This window comes from Xenopus laevis, chromosome 9_10L (genome assembly GCF_017654675.1).
Source record: "Xenopus laevis strain J_2021 chromosome 9_10L, Xenopus_laevis_v10.1, whole genome shotgun sequence".
Classification (NCBI taxonomy): domain Eukaryota; kingdom Metazoa; phylum Chordata; class Amphibia; order Anura; family Pipidae; genus Xenopus; species Xenopus laevis.
The window spans coordinates 29,680,922-29,706,119 of record NC_054387.1 but is presented as its reverse complement, the minus strand read 5'-3'; the positions used below and the strand labels follow the sequence as shown (position 1 = coordinate 29,706,119).

At 39.8% G+C, this 25,198-nt stretch overlaps 2 protein-coding genes across 2 annotated transcripts; one reads left to right on the top strand and one right to left on the bottom strand.

Moving 5' to 3' along the window:
• Positions 1 to 172: 172 nt before the first annotated feature.
• dus1l.L (dihydrouridine synthase 1-like L homeolog) lies at positions 173 to 15,000 on the bottom strand. The gene is given in 14 exon segments (NM_001093081.1): positions 173 to 722; positions 1,877 to 1,952; positions 2,923 to 2,960; positions 3,807 to 3,955; positions 5,465 to 5,553; positions 7,126 to 7,222; positions 10,687 to 10,831; positions 11,081 to 11,184; positions 11,285 to 11,367; positions 11,474 to 11,586; positions 12,943 to 12,993; positions 13,072 to 13,180; positions 13,995 to 14,244; positions 14,886 to 15,000. Coding segments are annotated over 13 exon segments (1,395 nt in total). The 5' UTR covers positions 14,214 to 14,244; positions 14,886 to 15,000; the 3' UTR covers positions 173 to 600.
• A 5,440-nt stretch (positions 15,001 to 20,440) lies between these two features.
• On the top strand, positions 20,441 to 24,754 carry LOC108701001 (gamma-glutamylcyclotransferase). Its single transcript, XM_018235114.2, has 4 exons — positions 20,441 to 20,740; positions 21,756 to 21,898; positions 22,583 to 22,715; positions 24,098 to 24,754. The coding sequence occupies exons 1-4, from the start codon at positions 20,603 to 20,605 to the stop codon at positions 24,248 to 24,250; spliced, it is 567 nt and encodes a 188-aa protein (XP_018090603.1). The 5' UTR covers positions 20,441 to 20,602; the 3' UTR covers positions 24,251 to 24,754.
• Positions 24,755 to 25,198: the final 444 nt, after the last annotated feature.

Genomic DNA, 25,198 nt, shown 5'->3' with positions numbered 1-25,198 from the left:
TAAGTATGACAAAAAATTACCTTTGTTATCTACAAAGTTGGATAATGGTGCAAAGAGGGTTAGAGAAGCAACTAGTTCATATTATAAATCTACAGCACAGGGCAGATAACAGGACTGCCACACATTGCCAGATAGACAGAACGTAAAATAAAAGAAACCTGAATTTTCCCTGTGCCAATCCAGGAAAAGTAGCCAAAAACTTTATTTGAAAAGATACATTAGCCAATTAAAACATACGACAATATTCCATTAAAACGCTAGTCCCTTCATCCAGTTAGCTGAGAACACTGGCTTGTTATTGTTGTATGTAAACAACACTTACAAGGCCGCAAACTATACACCATTTGTATAAAAAGAGCAACAACACTCCTTGTGTTCCAGCAGGTTTAAAAAAAGGAAAAACCACTTCCCTCTAGTCAAAAAATTCTTTAACGCTTAAAACGATTAAAAGTGTCAAGTGCAAAAGTGTTGTGTACCATGCCATGTATCATTATGTCCCCTCCCCACAATTCAGGACACAATTGGTAAACCCAGAACATCTCCCTGAGTAGGCAGCAGGAAAGCATCCCACTGGCAGCAGCCAAAGGTAGTCCAAGGTATTTAAGCTTTAATCTTGGGGGGTGGCTGAAGGATCTTCGACTCTGTCTCAGGAACTTCCACATTCTGGACACTTTTGCACTGAAGGGATTTCTCATATTTGGTTTTAAAAAACAGCCCGTGACCTGCAGGAAGGAGCCAATAAAAGAATTCGAGTGAGTAAAACATATAGACTGCTGAACTCAGGTCATAAACTTTAATTTAGGCAAGTTAATAAGATCCGCATGACCCAATAACAATGGCACAATGAAACAAATGAAGATTTTATTTGTTTGGTTACATGATTGCGGGTTACATGACTGAAGGGGTGAATGATTGTGTAATGGCTGGGGTGAGATTAGTAAAATGACACAATATAATAATGACATATTGTATTATATAAATGACGTTGTATTTGCCTTAAATACCCTAAAAAAAATAATTACTGCATGGCATGATAAATGGTATAAAAAGACCCCCTTTAAGGAAGCTTAAATATGTATGGGCTTGGGAAATTGAACAAGCCTCGTTCCTAAAGGCACAGTATTTTCCCTTTTTCAGCATCAATTCATTTCACTGAGGAGTCTATGCAAATGAAGGAAAACATATTTCTAACTGGACCCTTGGAAAGGCTTTGTATGGTTAAAGGAATAAGTGAAACCCCCTCTAAATCTTGTAGGCAATAATGAATGATGTATGGTGCTGGTTTCACTTTGGGATAAAAATTAATATCTTTAAAAATATCCCCTTTTTTGGAGCTCCCTATAGACTTGCTACGGTCCGTGTTTCAAATGAGGTCAGGGTGTGTCCTAATGGTACCAGCCAGAAACAGAGTAGGAGGGGGGATAGCCAAGCACAGCTCTGCAGCAACACAAGAAAGGCCAGGCTTCAGTTCCCTATCAGGTTAGCCAATTGGTTTTTATACTACAATTCAGCTTGCCTAGTGCCACCAGCTACCCAGTGCAGCCTGGGAAAGGAGGCAGCAGGAAGTGGAAAAGATGGGTGGGACTAGTAGGGTTTTTTAAGGAATTTTTGAATAAATCAGCCTGGAACACTACTTTTCTCAGTACATTCCTTCTCTATTTAAAAAACGAGTATAATGTACTGGCACTCTTCTTGTTTTTGACACAATATGTCTCCTTTAATCTTACTTAAACTACAACATAAGGCCAACTGAATCAAAAGAATATGGTGACCCCCTACACCTCCTTTCTTCCCAATCTAGCTCAAAATAAATAATCCATCACGACCAATTTGATATGTAGATTGCTTTACTATTCATATGAGAAAGGGCACTCACCTGCACAGTCAGCTAACTCCCTGTATGCTTTCTTCTTGCAGCAGCTACGGCACAGATAAAACACACACTTATTGCCCTTGAGAATAAGAAAGAATGGATATATGAGTGAAGTTGTGATTACAAACACAAGCTGTTAAGTGCTCACTTGCCGAAGCTGGTGATGTGCATCTCGGACAGTAGTGTGCATATAACAAGGCTCAGTTTATCTGTTTAGAGATATAGATGTCTCACTGGCAAGTCTGTTTATCATACAGCTACACTAAACGGTGTGTGTGCCTCATACTCTCCCAAGACTCTCAGGACTATGTGTGAAATGGTATACAGACATACCCAGCTTAATGGCGGAGGACTGGGAGGAAACTACTTATGTCCCATATACCCATTTGGTGTCTGGTAGAGATAAGCTCATCCAAAGTGCTTGCACAGGGTATAATATTACACCACAGGGTATACATTACACCACAAAAATCTCACTCAGCCGGGAGCAAAGAAAAAGATACATGCTACAGGTGCAATCGATCCCCTGTGTGTTGGATCCACATGTGGTGGAAATGTCACCACATTACTAAGTACTGCCACCAATAAACAGATATTAAAGCAGGTTCTGCTAGATGGCATAGAGGAACTACCTGATGTAAATAAAACAACCCATATGTCAATTAAGATACTGCTCTTCTATGCCAAAAAACAATACTTATACAATAGGGCAGAAAAAGGGCGTCAGTGAAAAAATGGAAATGGCTAGTGCAGTACAAACTCAACTCTGAGAATAGAGGAAGCCTAGGTAAATATCAGAAAGTATGGGGACCATAAGGAGGGACTCAACCTAAAACATCTTAGGTGAAAACCAAATGGGAAGGTTTACACAAAAAGTACCTCCCTGCTATTGTAACCCTTGTGTGTTTATGTATTAAACTGTGTGAAATGTGTTTAAAAAGTGTTGAAAACGAATAAAGCCGTTTTGGAATAAGAAAAAAAGGTGTGTGCAAAAAACTTCTCTTGGTATGTGCCATATTTCAATTCTTTGAATAGTAACACCCCCTCACCTTTGGGTTTCCACACTGTTCACATTTTGCATATTTAGCTGGAAGATAAAGAAAGAAACAGAAACACAGAAAGTTACCAGTTAGTATGCACAATCATATTAACGTAACCTCCCCCCGCCCAACAGGTAAATAAAAAGAGCAGCCATCCCTGAACAGATACTTGATCCAGAAGTGATACAAGTGTTAGCAGAAGGAAAATGCAGCCTTTAAGCAGTGAAGATCTGTGCCTCTGAAGGTGCCATGAGTAGCTCCCCATTTTCATTTCTGCCACTAGGTGCTACTGAAAGAAAAGCTTTTGGAATGGCTCTTACAGTCTCCTGACTTAAAAGAGACATATAGTATAACTAAAACCACCTCCAATCTTAATAATTTATGGTGCTGGTTTTTCTTTGGGCTAATTAATATTTATCTTCAAAAAAGGCCCCTTTATTGGAGCTCCCTGTAGATTTGATATGGTCCCTGTCATTGTTTCAAATAAGGTATGTGCGTGTCCCAACGGTCCCTGCAAGAAGCACAGTAGGAGGGGTATAGTCAATCACAGCCTTGCATTCACTCAAGCAAACACAGGCTTTAGTTCAATATCCAGTTAGTCTAGCAGCTTACTAGGGTGCACAAACTTTTAAACATAGGAACAAAATGAAAAAAGCAATTGGGGCATGTTGCATCCCTAGAACTAAATCAGCTAATTAAATGTAAGGCAATTATGGCATGTGTGAAAGCAAAAAAATGCTCCATAAGTGCTTTATCATAAAAATAACCAAGAAATATGCATTTGTTTTATTAAAATAAACAGCGGAATGCATTTTGGCATATGTTCTAGTTCAGTTTATGATGAAAAAGAGTGTATATAAGTGTCTCATGCCCCTTTAATTCCGACTACTTACGTTTTATGGATGAGTCAAAGCTTTTGTTTGGATTGCGCAGCTTCTTCTTCTGCTTGTTTTTCGAAAGAAGTGCTGTATTTTTGTCTTCCTCCTCCTCGAGTGCCCGCTTTCCTCGAATTCCACTGTCCTCTTTACTGGGGTCTTTTGGTCTAGAGGGTCACATTTCAAGCAGCAAGTTGTGTATACAATTATGACTAGACACTGATAGTCACGCAAATGACGATGATCTATTTAATGGATTTTTAAACAATTCAGGACATTACTTTTCAGATTTTGCTTCTCTTTTTAGGACAATCTAACTGGGTATTGCATTATTTAGTTTATTTTTTTTTTTAGATATTTTGCTACCCAAAAAACAAAAGATTATAGCTATTTTTCGCAATAATTGTGTACATATTTTGCCATCTGTACAGTTTTAAACACACCCAAAAAGCTGCAGTTCTCACATAGGCTTAGGAGAAAGTTTTCACAGGAACAGAGCGATAATTTGGCAGTATGAGTCATGTGGGAGCGTCAGATACTAAAGGCCCACATACATGAACCGATAAAAGCTGCGACAGACCGAGACGGCAGCTTATTGGCCCAGGTGCCCGTATTGCCTCCATTCTGATAGGCCCACGATCGGATCAGGCCGATATCACCCACCTCAATGTGGCGTCATCGCCAAACAAGCAGATCTCCCTGTGTATGGCCACTTTTAGATTTTCCCTTACTAGCCTCTGATTGGCTAGCAGAAGAAACTGTTTAATTGGCTATACATGTTGTTTCTGATTGAATATAATAAAACACTTTACCCTGCCTAGTGCAGAGATGTGAGTTAATTTGTCCTGCTTGTCTAAGCAGCACGTTCCCCCATCGAGTAACAGAAGACATTATTTGTGCAGGAAAGCAGTTGTATTAAATAACTCATTTGAATGTACTCACTCCCCCCAGCATTTGTGGCAGAACACAGCACCCTGTCCAGATCGTTCCTTATCAGATCATTTCAAGCAGTTTGGCTCATAAAAATGCTTTGACTTCCCCTCGCTTCCCCTTGCTCTACCTCTGTCCCCCATTTGTGACAGAAGACCTTACAAAGTCTGTGTTTAAAGCGTTTAAAGCAGCTATAGCCCACAGTAGCCAATGAATAAATTTCACTGAAGGGAGGGGAGAGGACTATGGAGTGGTGTTAGCGAATCCTTCTGAAAGAGACAATCTGAGAAGATTTTAGTGCGGTGGAGTTGCGTTGTTCAGGTTAGTTAACTATGTAATAATACATTTTTGCTAATTAATAAATATTAGTAAAATGAATAATATATCCCCATGAATTAATTGACTAACTTTAATTTGAAGGTGAACCACCCCTTTAAACTAGATGAGGAAACTGTAAGACATTCTATGGAAGATAGGTTTGATGAGGGAACAATGGGGATGGAAAAATCATAAATCACAGGGAGGACCAAGAAATCCCATTTATACAACATACAAGCTGGTTCAAGATGGAGTTTTTTCCTTCCTCTGGATTAACTGGATACATTTTAACAAAAGTAACTGGATGGACTTTGTCTTTTTTTAACCTAAATTACAAAGGACTTGCAATAAATTCTGAACTACAATTTAAATGGAAAAGAAACTTTTTATACCCATAAAGAAAATTAGATAAGTGAATGTTAGCTTACAATGGACGAACATAAGGCTGGCAGATCCAATGTGGTAATGGCAAATCACCAGCAGCCACCTCTCCAACCTTTTGATTACGTGCTTCTTCCTACAACAATAAACACAAGGACATTGCATGTATTTACAGTGGTGTGAAAAACTAATGGCCCCTTCCTGATTTCTTATTCTTTTGCATGTTTGTCACACAAAATGTTTCTGATCATCAAACACATTTAACTATTAGTCAAAGATAACACAAGTAAACACAAAATGCAGTTTTTAAATGAGGGTTTTTATTATTTAGGGAGAAAAGAAATCCAAACCTGTGTGAAAAAGTAGTTGCCCCCTGAACCTAACCTAATAACTGGTTGGGCCACCCTTAGCAGCAATAACGGCAATCAAGCGTTTGCGATAACTTGCAACGAGTCTTTTACAGCGCTCTGGAGGAATTTTGGCCCACTCATCTTTGCAGAATTGTTGTAATTCAGCTTTATTTGAGGGTTTGCTAGCATGAACCGCCTTTTTAAGGTCATGCCACAACATCTCAATAGGATTCAGGTCAGGACTTTGACTAGGCCACTCCAAAGTCTTCATTTTGTTTTTCTTCAGCCATTCAGAGGTGGATTTGCTGGTGTGTTTTGGGTCATTGTCCTGCTGCAGCACCCAAGATCGCTTCAGCTTGAGTTGACGAACAGATGGCCGGACATTCTCCTTCAGGATTTTTTGGTAGACAGTAGAATTCATGGTTCCATCTATCACAGCAAGTCTTCCAGGTCCTGAAGCAGCAAAACAACCCCAGACCATCACACTACCACCACCATATTTTACTGTTGGTATGATGTTCTTTTTCTGAAATGCTGTGTTACTTTTACGCCAGATGTAACGGGACGCCCACCTTCCAAAAAGTTCAACTTTTGTCTTGTCGGTCCACAAGGTATTTTCCCAAAAGTCTTGGCAATCATTGAGATGTTTTTTAGCAAAATTGAGATGAGCCTTAATGTTCTTTTTGCTTAAAAATGGTTTGCGCCTTGGAAATCTGCCATGCAGGCCGTTTTTGCCCAGTCTCTTTCTTATGGTGGAGTCGTGAACACTGACATTAATTGAGGTAAGTGAGGCCTGCAGTTCTTTAGATGTTGTCCTGGGGTCTTTTGTGGCCTCTCGGATGAGTTGTCTTTGCGCTCTTGGGGTAATTTTGGTCGGCCGGCCACTCCTGGGAAGGTTCACCACTGTTCCATGTTTTTCCCATTTGTGGATAATGGCTCTCACTGTGGTTCGCTGGAGTCCCAAAGCTTTAGAAATGGCTTTATAACCTTTGAAATTGAACTCAGGTGTGATAAACCACAGTTAAGTTATTTTTTAACAAAGGGGGGCAATCACTTTTTCACACAGGCCCATGTAGATTTGGAGTTTTTTTTCTCCCTTAATAACGTAAACCTTCATTTAAAAACTGCATTTTGTGTTCAATTATGTTATCTTTGACTAACAGTTAACGGTTTTTGATGAGCAGAAACATTTAAGTGTGACAAACATGCAAAAGAATAAGAAATCAGGAAGGGGGCAAATAGTTTTTCACACCACTGTATATTATCTACAGGCAAATAAGTTGATGCAGAGCTCAGTTATTTATTACTGCACCACCTGCAGGGCTGAAAAGCTCCAAATCCCTAGGGTAAGATGTTACCTGGCACCTCTGCTTTAATTCCCGGTTGACTGCCATGACGCTTCCGAATGTTTTAGCCTTTGCTAGTTCTTCACGAAGCTCCTGATGAACCTGCAATCTTCAAAAAGTTAAGAAAGCCAAATTCAGATAATCAGGGCTAGGACCAGGTTCGATAGAATCAATTCTTCCAGACAAGTCTGGACTGCCTGCAGGTCTTGCTTACTAATGCCTTACGTGAGGGTTAACAAACATTAAAGGCACTTAAAAAGCAGTTGGAAAAAGACATTACTTATGGTATACTATTTTAAAATAAATTAGATAAAACTATAGGTTCCATGCAGGCATTCTGCCACTTTGCAGAATTGGGACACTGGGCAGCAAACTGGAAAATGAGGTTCAATGTTGATAAATGCATGGTTATGCACTTTGGCAAAAATATTATAAATGCAAGTTATACACTAAATGGCAGTGTGTTGGAAGTTTCCTTAAATGAGAAGGATCTTGGGTTTTTTGTAGATAACAAGTTGTCTAATTCTGAGCAGTGTCATTCTGTGGCTACTAAAGCAAATAATGGTCTGTCTTGCATAAAAAAGGGCATTAACTCAAGAGATGAAAACATAATTATGCCTCTTTATAGATCCCTGGTAAGGGCTCATCTGAAGTATGCAGTGCAGTTTTGGACTCCAGTCCTTAAGAGGGATATAAATGAGCTGGAAAGAGTGCAGAGACGTGCAACTAAACTGGTTAGAGGGATGGAAGACAAATTATGAGGATAGACTGTCAAGGTTGGGGTTGTTTTCTATGGAAAAAAGGCGAGGGGACATAGTAACATAGTAAGTAAGGTTGAAAAAAGACACATGTCCATCGAGTTCAACCTTTTTTTTTTTTTATTAACTACCATCTGCCAGTTGATCCAGAGGAAGGCAAAAAACCCATCTGAAGCCTCTCCAATTTACCTCAGAGGGGGAAAAATTCCTTCCTGACTCCAAAATGGCAATCGGACTAGTCCCTGGATCAATTTGTACTATGAGCTATTTCCCATAACCCTGTATTCCCTCACTTGCTAAAAAGCTATCCAACCCCTTCTTAAAGCTATCTAATGTATCAGCCTGTACAACTGATTCAGGGAGACAATTCCACATCTTCACAGCTCTCACTGTAAAAAACATTTTAGGCGGAACCTCTTTTCTTCTAATCGGAATGGATGACCTCGTGTCAGCTGGAAGGACCTACTGGTAAATAAAGCATTAGAGAGATTATTATATGATCCCCTTATATATTTATACATAGTTATCATATCACCCCTTAAGCGCCTCTTCACCAGCGTGAACCTCCCCAATTTGGCCAGTCTTTCCTCATAGCTAAGATTTTCAATACCTTTTACCAGCTTAGTTCCCCTTCTATACCCTCTCTAATACAATAATGTCCTGTTTGAGTGATGAAGACCAAAACTGTACGGCATATTCTAGATGGGGCCTTACAAGTGCTCAATACAGTGGAAGAATGACCCCCTCCTCCCTTGACTCTATGCCCCTTTTAATACAGCTCAAGACCTTATTTGCCCTTGATACTGCTGACTGGCATCGCTTGCTACAGCCAAGTTTATCATCTACAAGGACTCCAAGGTCCTTTTCCATAATGGATTTGCCTAGTGCAGTCCCATTAAAGGTATAAGTGGCTTGGATATTTTTACATCCCAGGTGCATGACTCTACATTTATCAACATTGAATCTCATTTGCCACTTAGCTGCCCAGATTACCAGTTTGTCAAGATCCTGTTGCAAGGATGCCACATCCTGGATGGAATTAATTGGGCTGGATAATTTAGCGTCATCTGCAAACACTGATACATTACTTACAACAACCTCCCCTAAGTGATTAAATGATTACACTTTACAAGTACATTAGAGGACATTATAGACAAATGAACAGGGGACCTTTTTACCCATTAAGAGGATCTCCGTACTAGAGACCACCCAGACTAGAAGAAAAGAACTTTCATTTGAAGCAACGTAGGTGGTTCTTTACAGTGAGGTTGTGGAATGCACTGCAAGGTGATGTTGCGATGGCTGATTTTGTTAATGCCTTTAAGAATGGCTTGGATGATTTTTTGGATAGACCGAATATCAAAAGATATTGTGATACTAAACTCTATAGTTAGTATAGATATGGGTATGTATAATTTATCTGAGAGTAGGGAGGGGTGTGTGTATGGATGCTGGGTTTTAGAAATGGGTATGTATAATTTATCTGAGAGTAGGGAGGCTGTGTGTATGGATGCTGGGTTTTCATTTGGAGGGGTTGAACTTGATGGACTTTGTCTTTTTTCAACCCGATTAAACTATATAACTATTTGGAAGGTGGCTTATCAGTAGCCCTTAAAAACCAGGCTGATCAGTCTCTCAAGATTTTTGACTGAACTGTTCTAGCTGCTGAAAACTATTTTTGTTGATCTGTTTATGGAATAAAACGGCCTTTGTTTTCCAACCTGTTGCTGCTAGCTAAAATAAAAGCCATTTTGCTTTAAGAGGCTTTTGCTGTCCTGACACTCTATTGGAACCTGCCATAGACATATAAAACCTAAAAGTCCAAAACCTGTTCAAGTAAGTGACATAATTGCCCTTCCTTTAGCCCATGTAGCATTGCATCTTTGGACCCAGTAAACAAAAGTTCTACTGAGAAATGTCCTTGATATAATTCTGCTTTAAGAGAAAAGCAACAAAGCTGATCAAGAAAAGCTGGCAAAACCTTTGACTGTTTTGCCTCTTCATAGACTTCTATGGTCTGACCCTGCCATGTGGTCATATGTCCATCTGAACCTGGCAATGTCCCCACAAGCTAGAAAAATACAGTTTGGAAAGAAGAAGCTTTGATTTTTGGCTTTAGCTCTCTTTAATGAAACACCAACATATTCAAAAATCACTTCTTTTCCTATGAGTCTCCCCTTGACATTACATGCTACTGAGATCAGTCACGTCTATTCTGTTTTATGCCTGTACCCACCACAGACACAAACTTTAAACTCATTCAGAAGAAGCTTAATTACAGGTGCACATCCTCCCTTGGAATGGATCTGTTGAAATATGATCTGAAAATATCAGTTGGAAACGAATACATGGTGCGGCTCATTAAAGCCTGCTCTGAAAGATTTAAATATGAAGTAGAAGTGAACCACTGGAGAGCCATTCCTTTAATGTCTTGTACAGTGTCTGCCTTAGAAAAAAACTTGCCAAGGTCTCACTATTTAGCATATTCGTCAGGAAATCTGCGTCACACTCCAGAACTTTAAATAAAATTTAAAGGAGAGATGTTGCTGATTCATAACACTTAATTTTACAAACGACTTTTATTTTTTATGATATTTTTCAAAACTTATTAGTGTGCTTCCTCCACTTATGCCAGAATGAGCCAGTCAGAGGAGGTGAAATCAGTCAGAGGCTCACAGCATCAGCAGCTGGAAAAATGTTAGGTTAAGGAACTCACAAACAAGGTAAAACAAGGTCACGAATGACCTCCATTGTCCAAAACTGAACTGCTTCAGTGTACAGAACATAAGCATTTCTCTACAGTTTTGGTACTTACGTGTGATGCCAGAGCTTGAAGAGGTGTGCACGAACAAATGATAAGGAACAGGGAAACTGCTGTACTAAATCTAAATATTCCTCTGTCATCTCCCAAACTACAGGATTCCTCCCTTCAAACAAAGCTGGATTGTGTAGGTTTCCCTCTGGAAGTACAAGAATCAATAGTGTAATACTGGGAGAAAGCAGGAAAAAGAATGAATTGAAACTGGACCCTCTGGTTCAGGAGAGTTTATACGGATAATGAACCTCTTTAAAAAGAAATGCTGTTTCACGGCAGATGACCCCTTTCCTGTTTTCTTCCCTTTAATGCATTATACTCTGTATGCAGGCTCACTTCATACCACATGAAAAGAAAAGAGGTAGTGCAACATATAGTAAAAACTGGGACAAACCTGCACTCATTACACCCTGCACTGCTGTCTCCCGCATGCATCTTTCCACATCATTAAGGTACTGAATGTTTCCATTTGCAAAAACAGGTATGTTCACAGCATTCCTGAGAATTAAAGCAATAAATACAACAAACATAAGAGAACAGCTGGGGCATATATAAGGTTAACGTTTTGTGGTACAAAAGCTGGACCATACAGCCTCACCTTACAGCCTTGATGTGTTCCCAGGAAGCAATACCGGTAAGTGAACCTTTCTGCTCTTTTGTGCGGCCATGAACAGTGAGCAGCTGAAGGAGAAAATATACCCTGTGAGATAAAAGCAACAGCCATTTGCACATAAATTGTTATAAGAAAAGACAGTATCACAGCAGAAAAAGAACATGGGCCACCCACCTGACAGCCAGCCTTCTCCAACATTTTGGCATATTGCACAGTTTTTTCCATTTCTGGGAACACCCGGATTTTGCAGGTGACCGGAACTGAAAGTTTTTGGTGAGCCAGCTGAACTGGGAATCAAAACGTATTTATTGCCTTTCCTTTAATTATATAGTACCCACATATTTAAATTTTACAAACATTGTTTATCATTACATCCATCCCTGACACACAGAAGCTTACCCTATTACATTCAAAACCATTTTCGCCAAAAGATACTTAAGGTGGCCATAGACGCAAAGATCCTATGGTACGAATTGAGGATTCGTACGATTTTCGGACCGTGTGTGGAGTCCCCACATTTTGTCCGGCGGAGAACGGTCGTTTAGTCAATCGGACAGGTTTGATTTTGTCCCGACCGTCCCGCCAGAGCCCAATTCCACTCTCATGGTAATTCGATCGTTCGGCCATAGGGCCGAATGTTCAGATTACCCCCGATATAGCCATGCCCGTTAGTGGCATATCAGTGAAAGATCGGTCTATGGCCACCTTTAGTCTAGGGTGTTTTTTGCAGTTTAAGGGCAGGGAAGCCATCAATAGGTACAGGTAGCACAACCATAAGAAGCCCTGAAAATGAATATTTAGTGTTGCTCGTTATGTAACAGGAAACCAAGAATATTAAAAATGGGTTTTTAATGGCAGCATTGGTGAAGAATAAATTATGCAGATAAGAGAGGAACATGCAAGACGCAGCACTAACCACAAAGTTAAACTGACTCAGAATGACTTAAGACCTTAAAGGGATACTGTCATGGGAAAAAAAAATTTTTTCAAAATGAATCAGTTAATAGTGCTGCTCCAGCAGAATTCTGCACTGAAATCCATTTCTCAAAAGAGCAAACAGATTTTTTTTTATTCAATTTTGAAATCTGACATGGGGCTAGACATATTGTCAATTTCCCAGCTGCCCCAAGTCATGTGACTTGTGCTCTGATAAACTTCAATCACTCTTTACTGCTGTACTGCAAGTTGGAGTGATATCACCCCACTCCCTATTCCCCCCCAGCAGCCAAACAAAAGAACAATGGGAAGGTAACCAGATTACAGCTCCCTAACACAAGATAACAGCTGCCTGGTAGATCTAAGAACAACACTCAATAGCAAAAACCCATGTCCCACTGAGACACATTCAGTTACACTGAGAAGGAAAACCAGCAGCCTGCCAGAAAGCATTTCTCTCCTAAAGTGCAGGCACAAGTCACACGACCAGGGGCAGCTGGGAAACTGACAAAATGTCTAGCCCCATGTCAGATTTCAAAATTAAATATAAAAAAATCTGTTTGCTCTTTTGAGAAATGGATTTCAGTGCAGAATTCTGCTGGAGCAGCACTATTAACTGATTCATTTTGAAAAAAATTTTTTTTCTCATGACAGTATCCCTTTAATGACTTTTCCATATAAAGAAATAGGTTCACAGCAACACTTACTCATCTTTTCCAGAAGGTCCCATTCATCCTGTAGAAAAGCCCCATAATGACCTAAGAAGGGAAACAGATTTAGTTTTGTTCCAGAAAAAAAGCATTAAAGTAAAAACTGTAAATGTGATGCAACCTCACCTCTTTTGGCAATCATTTGAGGGCAGCCCAAATTCAAGTCAATGGCATCACAATAATCCTGAGCCAGTAATGCTGCTTGAACAAACACTTCTGGGTCATTTGCACAAAACTAAAAAGAAAAAGGGGAAAATATGTTAAACAGGCATTTAAGTAGATTAAACTGCAAGACATTATATTATGGACAGTCTTGCAGGCAACATCCTAAGAATTAAAAACTAAAAAAAACAAACATATTTTTAAATATTTTTAACAAGCAGTCAAAGTTTTTGTTTGAGTCAAACCAGGTACCCCATATGTCTTAAAATTTCTCTGGTAAGAAGAATTTCACCGTCAGTACTGTCAGTGTCAGTACTGCAACGTTTCGGGGTCACGCCCCTTTGTCATGCTTGACAAAGGGGCGTGACCCCGAAACGTTGCACTACTGCATAATAAAATTGCAAGGGCTTGCCCTGCTACTGCAACTCCTGTGTGCCGGTGAAATTCTTCTTACCCTTGTTGTGAGGCAGCCGATTCCTCTATCACTGGGCACCAGGATAAGAACCTTTGGGAGTGGGTGGTGTGCGGCTTCTCCTAAGTTTACTTAAAATTTCTCTGGTCATCCTCTGGCTAGGTACGTCAGTTTCTGACTTGAAAAAGCGTCATTTACCAACTTTTGCCAATATTGTAGCGAAGGGGGGTCCAGGGACTTCCAATGCATTAGAATGGATTTTTTTTTAGCATAGTAGAGAAGCTGTAGATAACAGTCTATCTGCAGTATGGTAAGGGGTCACTCTAGACTGAAGAGTGTCAGTACTCAACAATCCTGTATTGCCTTTTATGTATCAAAGACTGGGAGGTGGGGTTCACACACATTAGATCAGGGACATTAGAAACAGAACAAACATAATTACCTATTGTATATTATAATTTCACTAGCAACATACCTGAACAATAAGAGGCCGATCCTCTGAGCACCTCTCGCAGTAAAGGTTTTCCTTGCGGTAGTTGGCATCACGGACAAACACCTGAGCATGCAGCATGGGTGTATAGCACAGCTGGACTCCGTGTCGCCGACTCAGCAGCCTCCATGCAAGCTCACTCTGATCCACCATAGGGGCCAGAACATAGCGAGCACTCCGCAGGGTGTTTTTCCAGAAATCCATGCCCTGCAGCTTGGTGCTGCTGCTGCTGCAGCTAATGGAAAACATCCAGTATATATATATAGTGAAATAAAGGAATGCCTCACTGAGATGCTGTCTACTATAAAGAATGGTATGTGCCTGGCAAGGTACCACCTGGCAAATGCTGTGTTGCTAAATCTAGGTTGTCTGGGGTGCCATGGGATACAGCCTGGGAACTGGGTGTCAAAGGATACACACTGGGGAATGGGTGTCACAGGATACAGACTGGGTGCCACAGGATACAAGCAGCCTAGGAACTCGGTGCCGCGGGACACAGGCAGCCTAATGACTGGGTGCCACGGGATACAGCCTGGGGAATGGGTGCCACGGGATACAATCAGCCTGGGGACTGGGTGCCACAGGATAAACCCTGGGGACTGGGTGCCATGGGACACAGCCCGGGGACTGGGTGTCACAGGATACAGCCAGGAGAGTGGGTGCCGCGATGAGGGATAATGATAGTATAAAATGATGTAGGCACAGAAGGCACACCTTGGCCTGATCTATAGAGACATGAGATAAGGTAGCGACTAGCGAGTATCACACGCACTCATATAATGGCAGCAGCACAGTTTGACTAGTACTCAGGGCAAAACAGATCTGGCTAGCAGGGTAAAGGGCACAGACAGCCTTGATTCCTGTACCCGACATTACCTCCCAATCCCATGTATCTCCACCGGCAGTAGCTTCATTGCTAGTTCCACATGGGCAGCGGCTATTTCCAATCCTCTGAAAGGACCTCCGTGACGTCACGATCAAGTGATCCTACCATGTGACCGCTCCACTGCGCATTACCTATTAGTGAGCGGTAAGTTCAAACCTGCAATAGCGCTAATAGATTCTACTGGCAGGCAGCGGACCTGCAACTGAACCCCCGGGGTTGCCAACTTGTAATGTAGGTTCTGTGCAGGTTGCAACCTCTAGACTAGGTGTTGTGTTGGGCCAGTTCTCTGTGTCGCTGGATGTTTGTAGGGGGATGAAGTGTTTTTACTGTTCTGGATGCTCATGTGGGGTGAAGGGGGATCACTGTGCCTCTCAATTTCTGTAGAGTGAGGGGGGGATCACAGCCCTTACTCATGTGTGTAACCAGCCCAGCTCAGAGTTTCCAGGGTCTAATTTTCAAAACCAGCCAAAGTCTGTTACAAATCCAGGCAAAAACTAGCCAAGAGGCACTTCAAAAGTAGCCCAAAATAACACATGTGCAGTGAAAAACAAGTCTAAAATTAAATGACTATTTGCATTAAGCACCAGGGGAGTAACTACAGAGGGGGCTCAGTAGATATAGGGGCCCCCATGAGGCCCGAATACATATACAATTTAAATAAATATTGGTAAAACAATTCAACCTCTAAACATTTTGTTGGCCTGCAGATATTTCCCCTAAAATTGTCTGAAATTGAGTAAAGTCACTGGAAAATGCAAGACTACAGAGCCCAAAATCTGGTAACTCCCGACTGCTACACAAGTCAGTCCCATTGCATGCTGGGTATTGCAGTCTTACATTAAACTTGGCAGTAGGCAAATTGTTAAACAAAAACTACATTACCCAACATGCATTGGGAGACAGGCTTGGCACATTAGGGCAAGAAAAAACTTTGGCTGGTTTCCAAAGTAAAAACCAGCCAAAGGCCCAAAAAGTAGCCCAAATCCGTACCTTGGCTAATTTGTACTTTCAAAACCCACCTGGACTTTAAATTAGTAGCCCAATTTGGCTGGAAACCTGGCAACCCTGACCCAGCTGGACGCACAGCACTAATTTATATGCCTGCCCGACCTTGTGAGGGGTGGGGAAGGTGAATGTCAGTAAATAAACTTCGAAATTCATAGCAAGTAATTATGTGAAAGATAAAAAATCGCCACAGCCTCTGCAATTTACTAAAAGTTAAAGGGGTGGTTCACATTCAAACAACTAGTTGTTTTCAGATAGATCATCAGAAATAATGACTTTTTCCAATGACTTTCTATTTTCTATGTGTGACCATTTTTCTAATATTGAAGTGTCATTTTTCACCTTCTGAAGCATCTCTGGGAGGGGGGTCGCTGACCCTGTAAACTGTTCTAAATGGATACATTTAGTTGATACTTTTCTTTGTCCCTGCTGAGCAGAATCTCTGGGTTTCATTACAGGCAGCTGTTAGAATTGATACAATAGTTACTAATACTCAAGAGATGCTGCTGAGAAATGTATCAACTGAATGTTGCAAAACTGTAACAGTTTAGAGTCTGTACCTGAATTACTGAGCTGCCAGACTCAAACACCAGAGGACACCAACTTTAAACTTAGATTTTGGAAAAACAGTAAAAAATAAATAATGGAAAGTAATTGAAAAAAGTATTTCTGGGGAACAATCTAAAACAACCGAATTGAAAAAAGTGTTTGCAAGGTGAACAACCCCTTTAAGTACAACCCAGTTAAGTTTTGACAAGCAGGGCAAAATTATGGCAGAGCAAAACTTTAAAGATTGACAAATGTATCAAAAAGTTGTCAGAACAAAAGTTGCTGTGAAAATACAACGTATGTAATTTGTGCATAAATAGCTGCCGTGAAAAAAAATGACTTGGTCTTAAAGGGGTGGTTAATCTTTACCATAACTTTTAGTATGTTATAGAATGGCTAATTTTAAGTAACTTTTCCATTGGTCTTAATTTTTTCTTTTTTATATTTTTTTAAATTATTTGCCTCTCTTTTCTGACTCTTCTCAGCTTTCATATAAACTGACCCCATTTAAAAACAAATGCTCTGAAAGGCTACACATTTTTACTTTTTAAAATTTCTACTTTTTATTACTCATCTTTCTATTCAGGCCTCTCCTATTCATGTTCCAGTATCTTATTTAAATTAATGCATGGTTACTAGGGTAAATTGTACCTTAGTAACCAGAAATAGCAAACTGGAGAGCTGCTGAATAAAAAGATAACTAAAAAAACAAATAATACAAAAAATAAAAAACTATTGCAAATTGTTCCACATATCACACTCTACATCATACTTAAAGTTAATTTAAAGGTAAACAACTCCTTTAAATAAGTTTTATATGTTTTTGGTGTGATACAATTTTTTCTGCAGTTTCACAATTTGTTACAGGTTATCACAGATAGGGGATGCAGGTATTAGCACTGGCCTAGCCACACACCTGTTAAGTAATCCAGAAACAATTGAAGAGCCAATAACTTGAATGCAGCAAACTTGGTGATCCCAAATTTATTATGTGGTGCTCCAGACACTTTACACACGATCAAAGGTCCCTTCCTCAGTGACTAAATGCTTAATATTTATATTTGATAATTCCATGCAAAATTCCTAAATTCTCATGACCATGCAGTTTCCACAACTACACTAAAGTGTTGTTCCAATGCATTGCTTTAAGTTCGTTGTAGACATAGTTCATAAAGCAAATTCCATACTGGTTCATTCATAAAACATGGTGCACCGTCTTGCCCTTGGGATTACTATATAACAAAATACGAATGAAACAAAAGTTAGAGAATATCTTAAGATATATGTGAAGGAAAGAATCAGTTTGCAGCCGTCGCCTTAAGGGGGGAGAATGTATCCTGCACATTTACTACCTACTTACCAGTTGTTCCATGGTATTCGCTAAATTATCCTAATTGCTTACCAATTATCAGATTAACCCCATGTTGCCCTGCCTTTGGTGGGTATATCGGGTTAAGATCTGCTCATTTGGTGACCTTGCAAGGTGGCTCTTGTCAACCTCGACTGGGATAGGGACCTTAGGTTATAACATTCAATGGGGCAGAAATGGATGTGAATAATGTATAATCTCTGAAAAACGCTGCAGAATATGTTGACGCTAGATATATAGATGTGGGGGGTCGACAGAAGATACTTGTCTGCTTTATTGCATTATTAATTGTGGATCATGGGACTATATCAGTATATCATATTTACCAAAGCTAATTTGAGTGTCAGTAACAGTGAACATACAGTGCCTTGCAAAAGTCTTCACCCCCTTGGCATTTTTCATGTTTTGTTGCTTCACAACCTGAAACTAAAATAGATTGTGTGAGAGTTTGCACCACTTCATTTACAGAACATGCCTACAACTTTGAAGATGTTTTTTTTTTTTTTTGTGAAGCAAACAACAAATAGGACAAAATAACAGAAATCTTCAGCGTGCTTTGTACTTTGTAGAACCACCTTTTGAGGCAATTACAGTAGCAAGTTACTGTGGATAAGTCTCTATGAGCTTGCCACATCTTGCCACTGGGATTTTTGCCCATTACTCAAGGCAAAACTGTTCCTGCTCCTTCATGTTGGATTATTTTTGCTTGTGAATAGCAATCTTCAAGTCTGACCACAGATCCTCTTTTACTAGGCCATTCCAACACATTTAAATGTTTCTTAAATCACTCGAGTGTTGCTTTCACAGTATGCTTCGGGTCATTGTCCTGCTGGAAGGTGAACCTCTGTCCCAGTCTCAAATCACAGGCAGACTGACTCAAGAATATTCCTGTATTTATCACCATCCATCTTTCCCTCGACTCGGACCAGTTTCCCAGTCCCCACTGCTGAAAAACATCCCCACAGCATGATTCTGCCACCACCATGTTTCACTGTGGCGATTGTGTTCTTGGGGTGATGGGATGTGTTGGGTTTGTGCCAGACATAGCATTTTCCTTGGTGGCCGAAAAGTTCAATATTAGTCTCATCTGATCAGAGCACTTTCCTCCATACATTTGGGGAGTCACCCACATGCCTTTTGGAAAACTCAAAACGTGCCTTCTTATTTTTAACTTTAAGTAATGGCCTTTTTCTGGCCACTCTTCCATAAAGCCCAGCTCTATAGAGTGTACGGCTTATTGTGGTCCTATGTACAGATACTCCAGTCTCTGCAACTCCTTCAGGATTACCTTTGGCCTCTGTGATGCCTCTCTGATTAATGCCCTCCTTGCCCGGTCTGTGAGTTTTGGTGGGCGGCCCTCTCTTGGCAGGTTTGTTGTGGTACCATGTTAGAAAAGGTGTGTTTATACTGACAGATCATGTGACACTTAGATTGCACACAGGTGGACTTCATTTCACTAATTATGTGACTTTTGAAGGTAATTGGTTGCACGTGGTTGCATATTTTTCTCATTTCACTTCACCAACTTAGACTATTTTGTGCAGATCCATCACATAAAATAAGATTAAGAAAATTTAAATTACAGGTTGTAATGTAACAAAATAGGTAAAAAGCCAAGGGGGTGAATACTTTTACTTTTAATTAGGGTAATACTTTTACTTATATTACTGGGCCCCATAGCAAATTATTATTTCAGGCCTCCAAAATATTTAGAGTTTGACTTTTTTTTACCAATATTTATTGAAACTGTATATGAATTAGGGTCTTATGGGGCCCCTATACTTCCTGGGCCCCCCTGCAGCTCCAGGGTCTGCTTCCTCTGTAGTTACGCCCCTGTTAAATACAATTCAGAACGTGGGGCCTCAATTATTATTCAAAGGGAAAAACAAATACAATCCATGTTCCGTGAATTGGACACCCATTCACAGAAAAATATTATCTGAAAAATAAATAAAGTGTATATATAAGGATATGATGAATACAAGAATAGCACTCACCCCAAATTGCACCCAAGATGGAACTTAGACTGGACCATGTTAGCTTATAACAAGGTTACCTTGTATAGAATCATTGAAGGAAACAGTCACCCTGAAATTGTTTTAGAGGCACCTAGTGATACTCCCAAATCTCATCTGAACCAGCCCTTTCTTTTGTTCAGCCGTAAACTGTAATAAATATCTGAATGAAAAGAATGAAACAGGAGAGTGGTTTATACAAGCGGTTATTGATCACCAGCTAAAGGTCTACTGGTAGATCACAATCTAACTTTTGGACACCCCTGCACTTCACCCAACCCAATGACTTCCTTTTCCCTTCACTGCTTCCTAGCCTAGTCAAACGCCCCCTTCGAAGTACTGCTGTATTTTATATGGCTTCAAGGGCCTATCTCAAGGGTAACTTGGTGCAGGTATTATTGGAAGAGGATTGGAAGAGAATTGATTTTTCTCTTTTTAAAATTATTTAGTATTACTGTTCCTTTAAAGGAAAATTAATGTGATTTAAGGGCAGCAGTACATGATATTTTCATTATCTTACAACACCTTCATTGTTTGCTGTTACTGTTCCTTTAAGCAGAACAGTTAGGAAGGCTGCCCCTCCCCCCACCCAATGTGCTGTTTTTGTCAGTGTCAGTACCACAGCAGTTTGGCCGTGCCCTCTATTACACTTCTCCTGTTCTCTCTAGAAAGGCCTTTCTGTCACGTTGTCCTGTGACCACTTTCATTTTCTATGTTTTCTGTAACTATCCCTCATTCTATATCGGTGCCTCGGGAGCTGTCAGGCTAAATGGAAACTACAAGAGTCCCTGGTCTCTTGTCGGGGGGAGACTCCTTCTACTATTTTGCCTACGGCAGCAATTTACTGAAAGAGCGGCTTTTTCTTTCCAACCATTCCGCTTCCTTCCACTGCATTGCCTCACTCAAGGTACTTATATGATGCACAGGCTCATTATTTATACTGTCTGTAACTACTAATCCAGAGAGAACCTCTTTTATTTATCTAATGGGATTTATTACTGTATTATTATGTTTCATCTCCAGTTTTATTGTCACCAGGAATTGTCTGGTGACTAGGGTTGTCACCTGGCTGGCATTTTACCGGCCTGGCCGGTAAAAATGAAGGCTGATGCCAAAGTTATTAATAGGGAAAAAATATAAATATATAGGAAGGCCGGTATTTTTTTCCAGAAAAGGTGGCAACCCTACTGGTGACCTATTTACACATAGGAAAATGCTGACACTTAGATGACTCAGCACAGAGGTTTTTATTTAGTCATACTCTCCAATGTCACAGGTGATTGCATTATCCCATTAATGATGTTATCCTATATTCACGCATATTAAAGGAGAAGGAAAGTCCTTTTTACTAGGGGATGCCAAAAGTTAGGTACCCCCAAGTGATTATATGTACTTACCTGACACCCTGGGCTTGTGCTCCTATCGGCAGAAAACTGCACCAACCCGGAGTGCAGCACAACAGTACATTATATTTCATTACTTTAAAAGTCGCTCATTTTTTGGTATTACTGTTCCTTTAAGCTGCATTTTTGTAAGTGCTGACAACTAGTTTTAAATTGTGCACCCAGGACAGTCATCATGTGGTTAAAGATGCAAAACTAATAGAGGTTCTGTTCAATATATGTTCAAGGGGCCCAACATGTTTCCTTTATGTGTACCCCTTATTTTAAAATATAAGGATATTAGAAGTCACTGAGGAGTTCTATGACCATATAAAAGCACAAGGCTTCAAGCTCCTTTTAAAAAGGTATCAGAACTCTGACATATGACTTTGGGGTCAGTGATCCTCTACTATAGGGAAAATATCTATTGCTAGCCAGCTACTAGTTGCAGTGATCAGTCCCTTTCTGTGATATCATCCAGTCACTGATAAAGAGATTAGCTGCTGTTAGTAGGTATCATTAAACTGGTTAATTTTATAGAATTTCAGGCTTGCATTTGGCAATCATGAAGACAGGACTTCATCTTGGGGAGGTGGTGTGGCTACAGTGGTTGAGAGCCAGGGAGATGAAGTCTGGGGCGTTGTATGGAAGCTGGACATTACCAACCTACATTCTTTGGACATGTAAGTATCTATAAAAGCCTTGGCTAAGTTGGATGTCGTAATTCCTATGCAGTTTGGTTAATATTCATGTGTTAATCACTTTGGTCTTTCAGATCCTAATATGTTCACACTAGCATTGTGTCCAAAATGTAAAACCTTATTGATTGTAATTTACTGTATAGAGGTCATTGGACCAATCATTGGTCAATCAGATCATCAGAAGGCCCAAACAGATCAGTCACACGAGGACTGCATTGGCCCCTTTAACAATTGTTGATGCAGGTAGGCACTGGGAGGGCTGGGAAGTAAGAAATGTTGCAAACTGCAGCAAAACTTGACCCACCCTCCAAAACTGATCTTTCAAGGCAACTGATTGTGACTAGGCTTCAAGGTCCCCTTCTGGAACTTACAGGCATCCATGCCTGGATATATGTGACAACTGATTGACACCTTATACTTGTGTATTCCTGACTTCATAACGGCAGTTACCCATATTGCTATCAACTTCTGTATGCATCAAATTCAGCAGTTACCAAAGAGAAAGCTACCAGTGTTGATTCATGTAGAAGATCCACATTTTCCACAATTTTTATCGGATGGGATGACCATTGTGCATTATTCAGCGTGAAATATGTTGTTACATTACAGCTGTACATTGTTTATTCATCACCTGTATCAAGTCTAATTGTTACTGATATGCTTCAGGCAGGAAGGTGTTCCTGATGGAATTTATGAACCCATAGAGATAAATGTTCAAACAGCTGAAGGAAATCTCACCTGTCGATGTTACCAAATGAAAAAGTGTGTATTTGGCCTTACTTCTCCACAATACAAGCAGGTAAGAAGCTTTACAGTTCAGTATGCTTTCACTACTACTCATTACAATTTTCCAACAAATTACAGTTTGTTTTTTTTTGCAATTGTCTATTGCAGTACAATACTTTTTAATGTTTTAATTACAGGACAAGGACAAGTTCTAAGTTATGATACTTTATGATACTTTAGACCTGTGTTCCTGTTCACTGAAAACTGCACTAGTTAGAAAGTTGTGAAATGGGAAACCCCAAACAATATCTGAAAGGAAAATGCTAAAATTGACTTCTGCATGCTCTGTATCTTGCTTTCATTCTTGCTGTGTGCTTAATGCTCTTTTGCAAGTTCATTCGTTTTAGAGCTGGGGAAGAAGGGTTAAAATAGAACATTTACTGTAAGGACTATAAAATACAAGACTTTTAGACTACAGCCATTTCCTAATCATTGTATTGGAAGCAAGTGTAAATAAGGCATTTAACTACCACATTCATGAGCTTAAGATCCAGAATTCTAACAGAGCCTTTAGGTTAGGTTCTCGTGGATTATTAACTAAAAGGAATAAAAATTATGTAGGAGGATAAATGTTTTTCTCACCTTTATTTCTGGCAGTACCATAAAGGTTAAGACAGCTGGGCCTGAATGGGGTACAGTTTCCCATTCAGGGTCAAGGTATATTCCTGGGACTTCTATATATTTTGGCCAGGGATGTCGGGTTTCAACTAGTCTTAATGTGCTCAACTTCTTTAGACTCCACTTACATGAAGGGGGCGGTAGTAGAAAGTATAGTTAGTAGAAGTGTTGTATTATACTCTAGGAGTGTTGGGATTGGCAAAGTTAGTAGAGCAGCCAGAGGCTCCACCAAGGAGGCCAGAAGAATAAGTACTCTGTAGTGTCACCTGCCAATATAGGGACTTAAGAAGTTAGGCTCTGGAATAGAAGATTTCTGGTGTAATTCACCACTGTGAGCATCTGCTAGCGATGGGGACTAGTTACATATACGCTCTGAATAAGTGAAGTTTTATTATACCATTCTAAGACAATAAAATTCAGCAAATAAAGTTTAACATTTTGTTGAACTGGCACCTAAGTTATTGTGAGATCAAGTTCTGCATGTATAATTCATTGTGGTAAAACCCATCTTCCACCAATACAGCGAAGGCCCATCTGAGAGAAGGGGTCCCATGTAACACATGCTCTACCAGGAGTTGCAATTGACCATGTTAAAGGTGGGTAAAGGTGAAGGGTTGTCGGTATTAGAGAGTACCCCATCTTCTAACTAGTGTTACTGTACATTGATTTGAAACAAATGTAATGGAGTTCTCCTTTCAATAATGGATGTTTTGATAAAGGCATGTGTTTCTACTGTATAAGCAGATATGGATTTAATACAAGTGCTTATTATAACAGGTCCTGTGCATGGGAGCAAAACAGAATGACTTACCACTTGAGTATCGGAAGATGCTGCAAGACATAGAAACCAACAACTTCTCTGGCCATATTCCTATCATGGACCAGCTAAAAGATGCAATTGACAAACTGCAAAGTGCTGTGTATCAGTAATGGAAATTAAGAGAAACTGAACCTGTTGTGAAAGAGACTAGATAACAATTGCTTTTTCTTACTGAACAGTCTTCTGGGATTGGGTGCTTCATTTGATCTTTATTCGCTTGGAAATCTATAAGAAGCATTATACATTTTATTGATAGGTTTCACCTCTGGGGACACTAGAGGGGATCATTTATCAGTCATGGTGCAGGTGCAAGCAGAAATTGTACCAGTACTCTTGTCCATAGCAGCAATGAGTTTTGGTTGATCTACAAGTTTGCTGGCACAATCTAACACCTACCCAAGTAAATCAGCTCCACTGTTTCAATGGAATATGAATTTTTTTTTCTATTTGAGAAGCTGAAAGCAAATATTTGTGTCATTTTATTATCAGGGAAGGAAGCAGTTTTAGTGTGAGGCAGGCAATCTACTTATTTTGTATTTTATGAATTATTTAAATTTTTCTGTAATATTTTCAAGCAATTACTGATGTCATTTTTAATAAACAATGTGAAAGTATATTTTAGCTTGATGTAGGCAATTTATTCATTTTTTATTTTAACTAATGAAGAATTATTATATTTATGTTCTGCAGCTCTCCAGCCTGGAGTTTGCCTAGCTATAGAGTTTACAGCCTACCTCATAACAGACCTGGGAACATTTTCATTGCCAAGCTGGATGATAAAACGGAATGAAAAATAAATAGAAAAATGATAAACAGTAATATCACCCCAGATTTCCTCTGGATTTTAGAATTATTCCAAATGATACCCTCACCTGAAAATACAGTTTTTGTAACCAGCCTCCCAGTAACATGATTTTTTGACATAGTTAAAATGTCAAGCTGAGCAAATGACACTATACAGAAACTTGGAAAAATCGGTACAAAATAAATACTTTCAGCTGTCAGGCTAAGGTCACACATCATGTTTCTCTACTGGTAAGGAGAAACCCCCAGTTCTT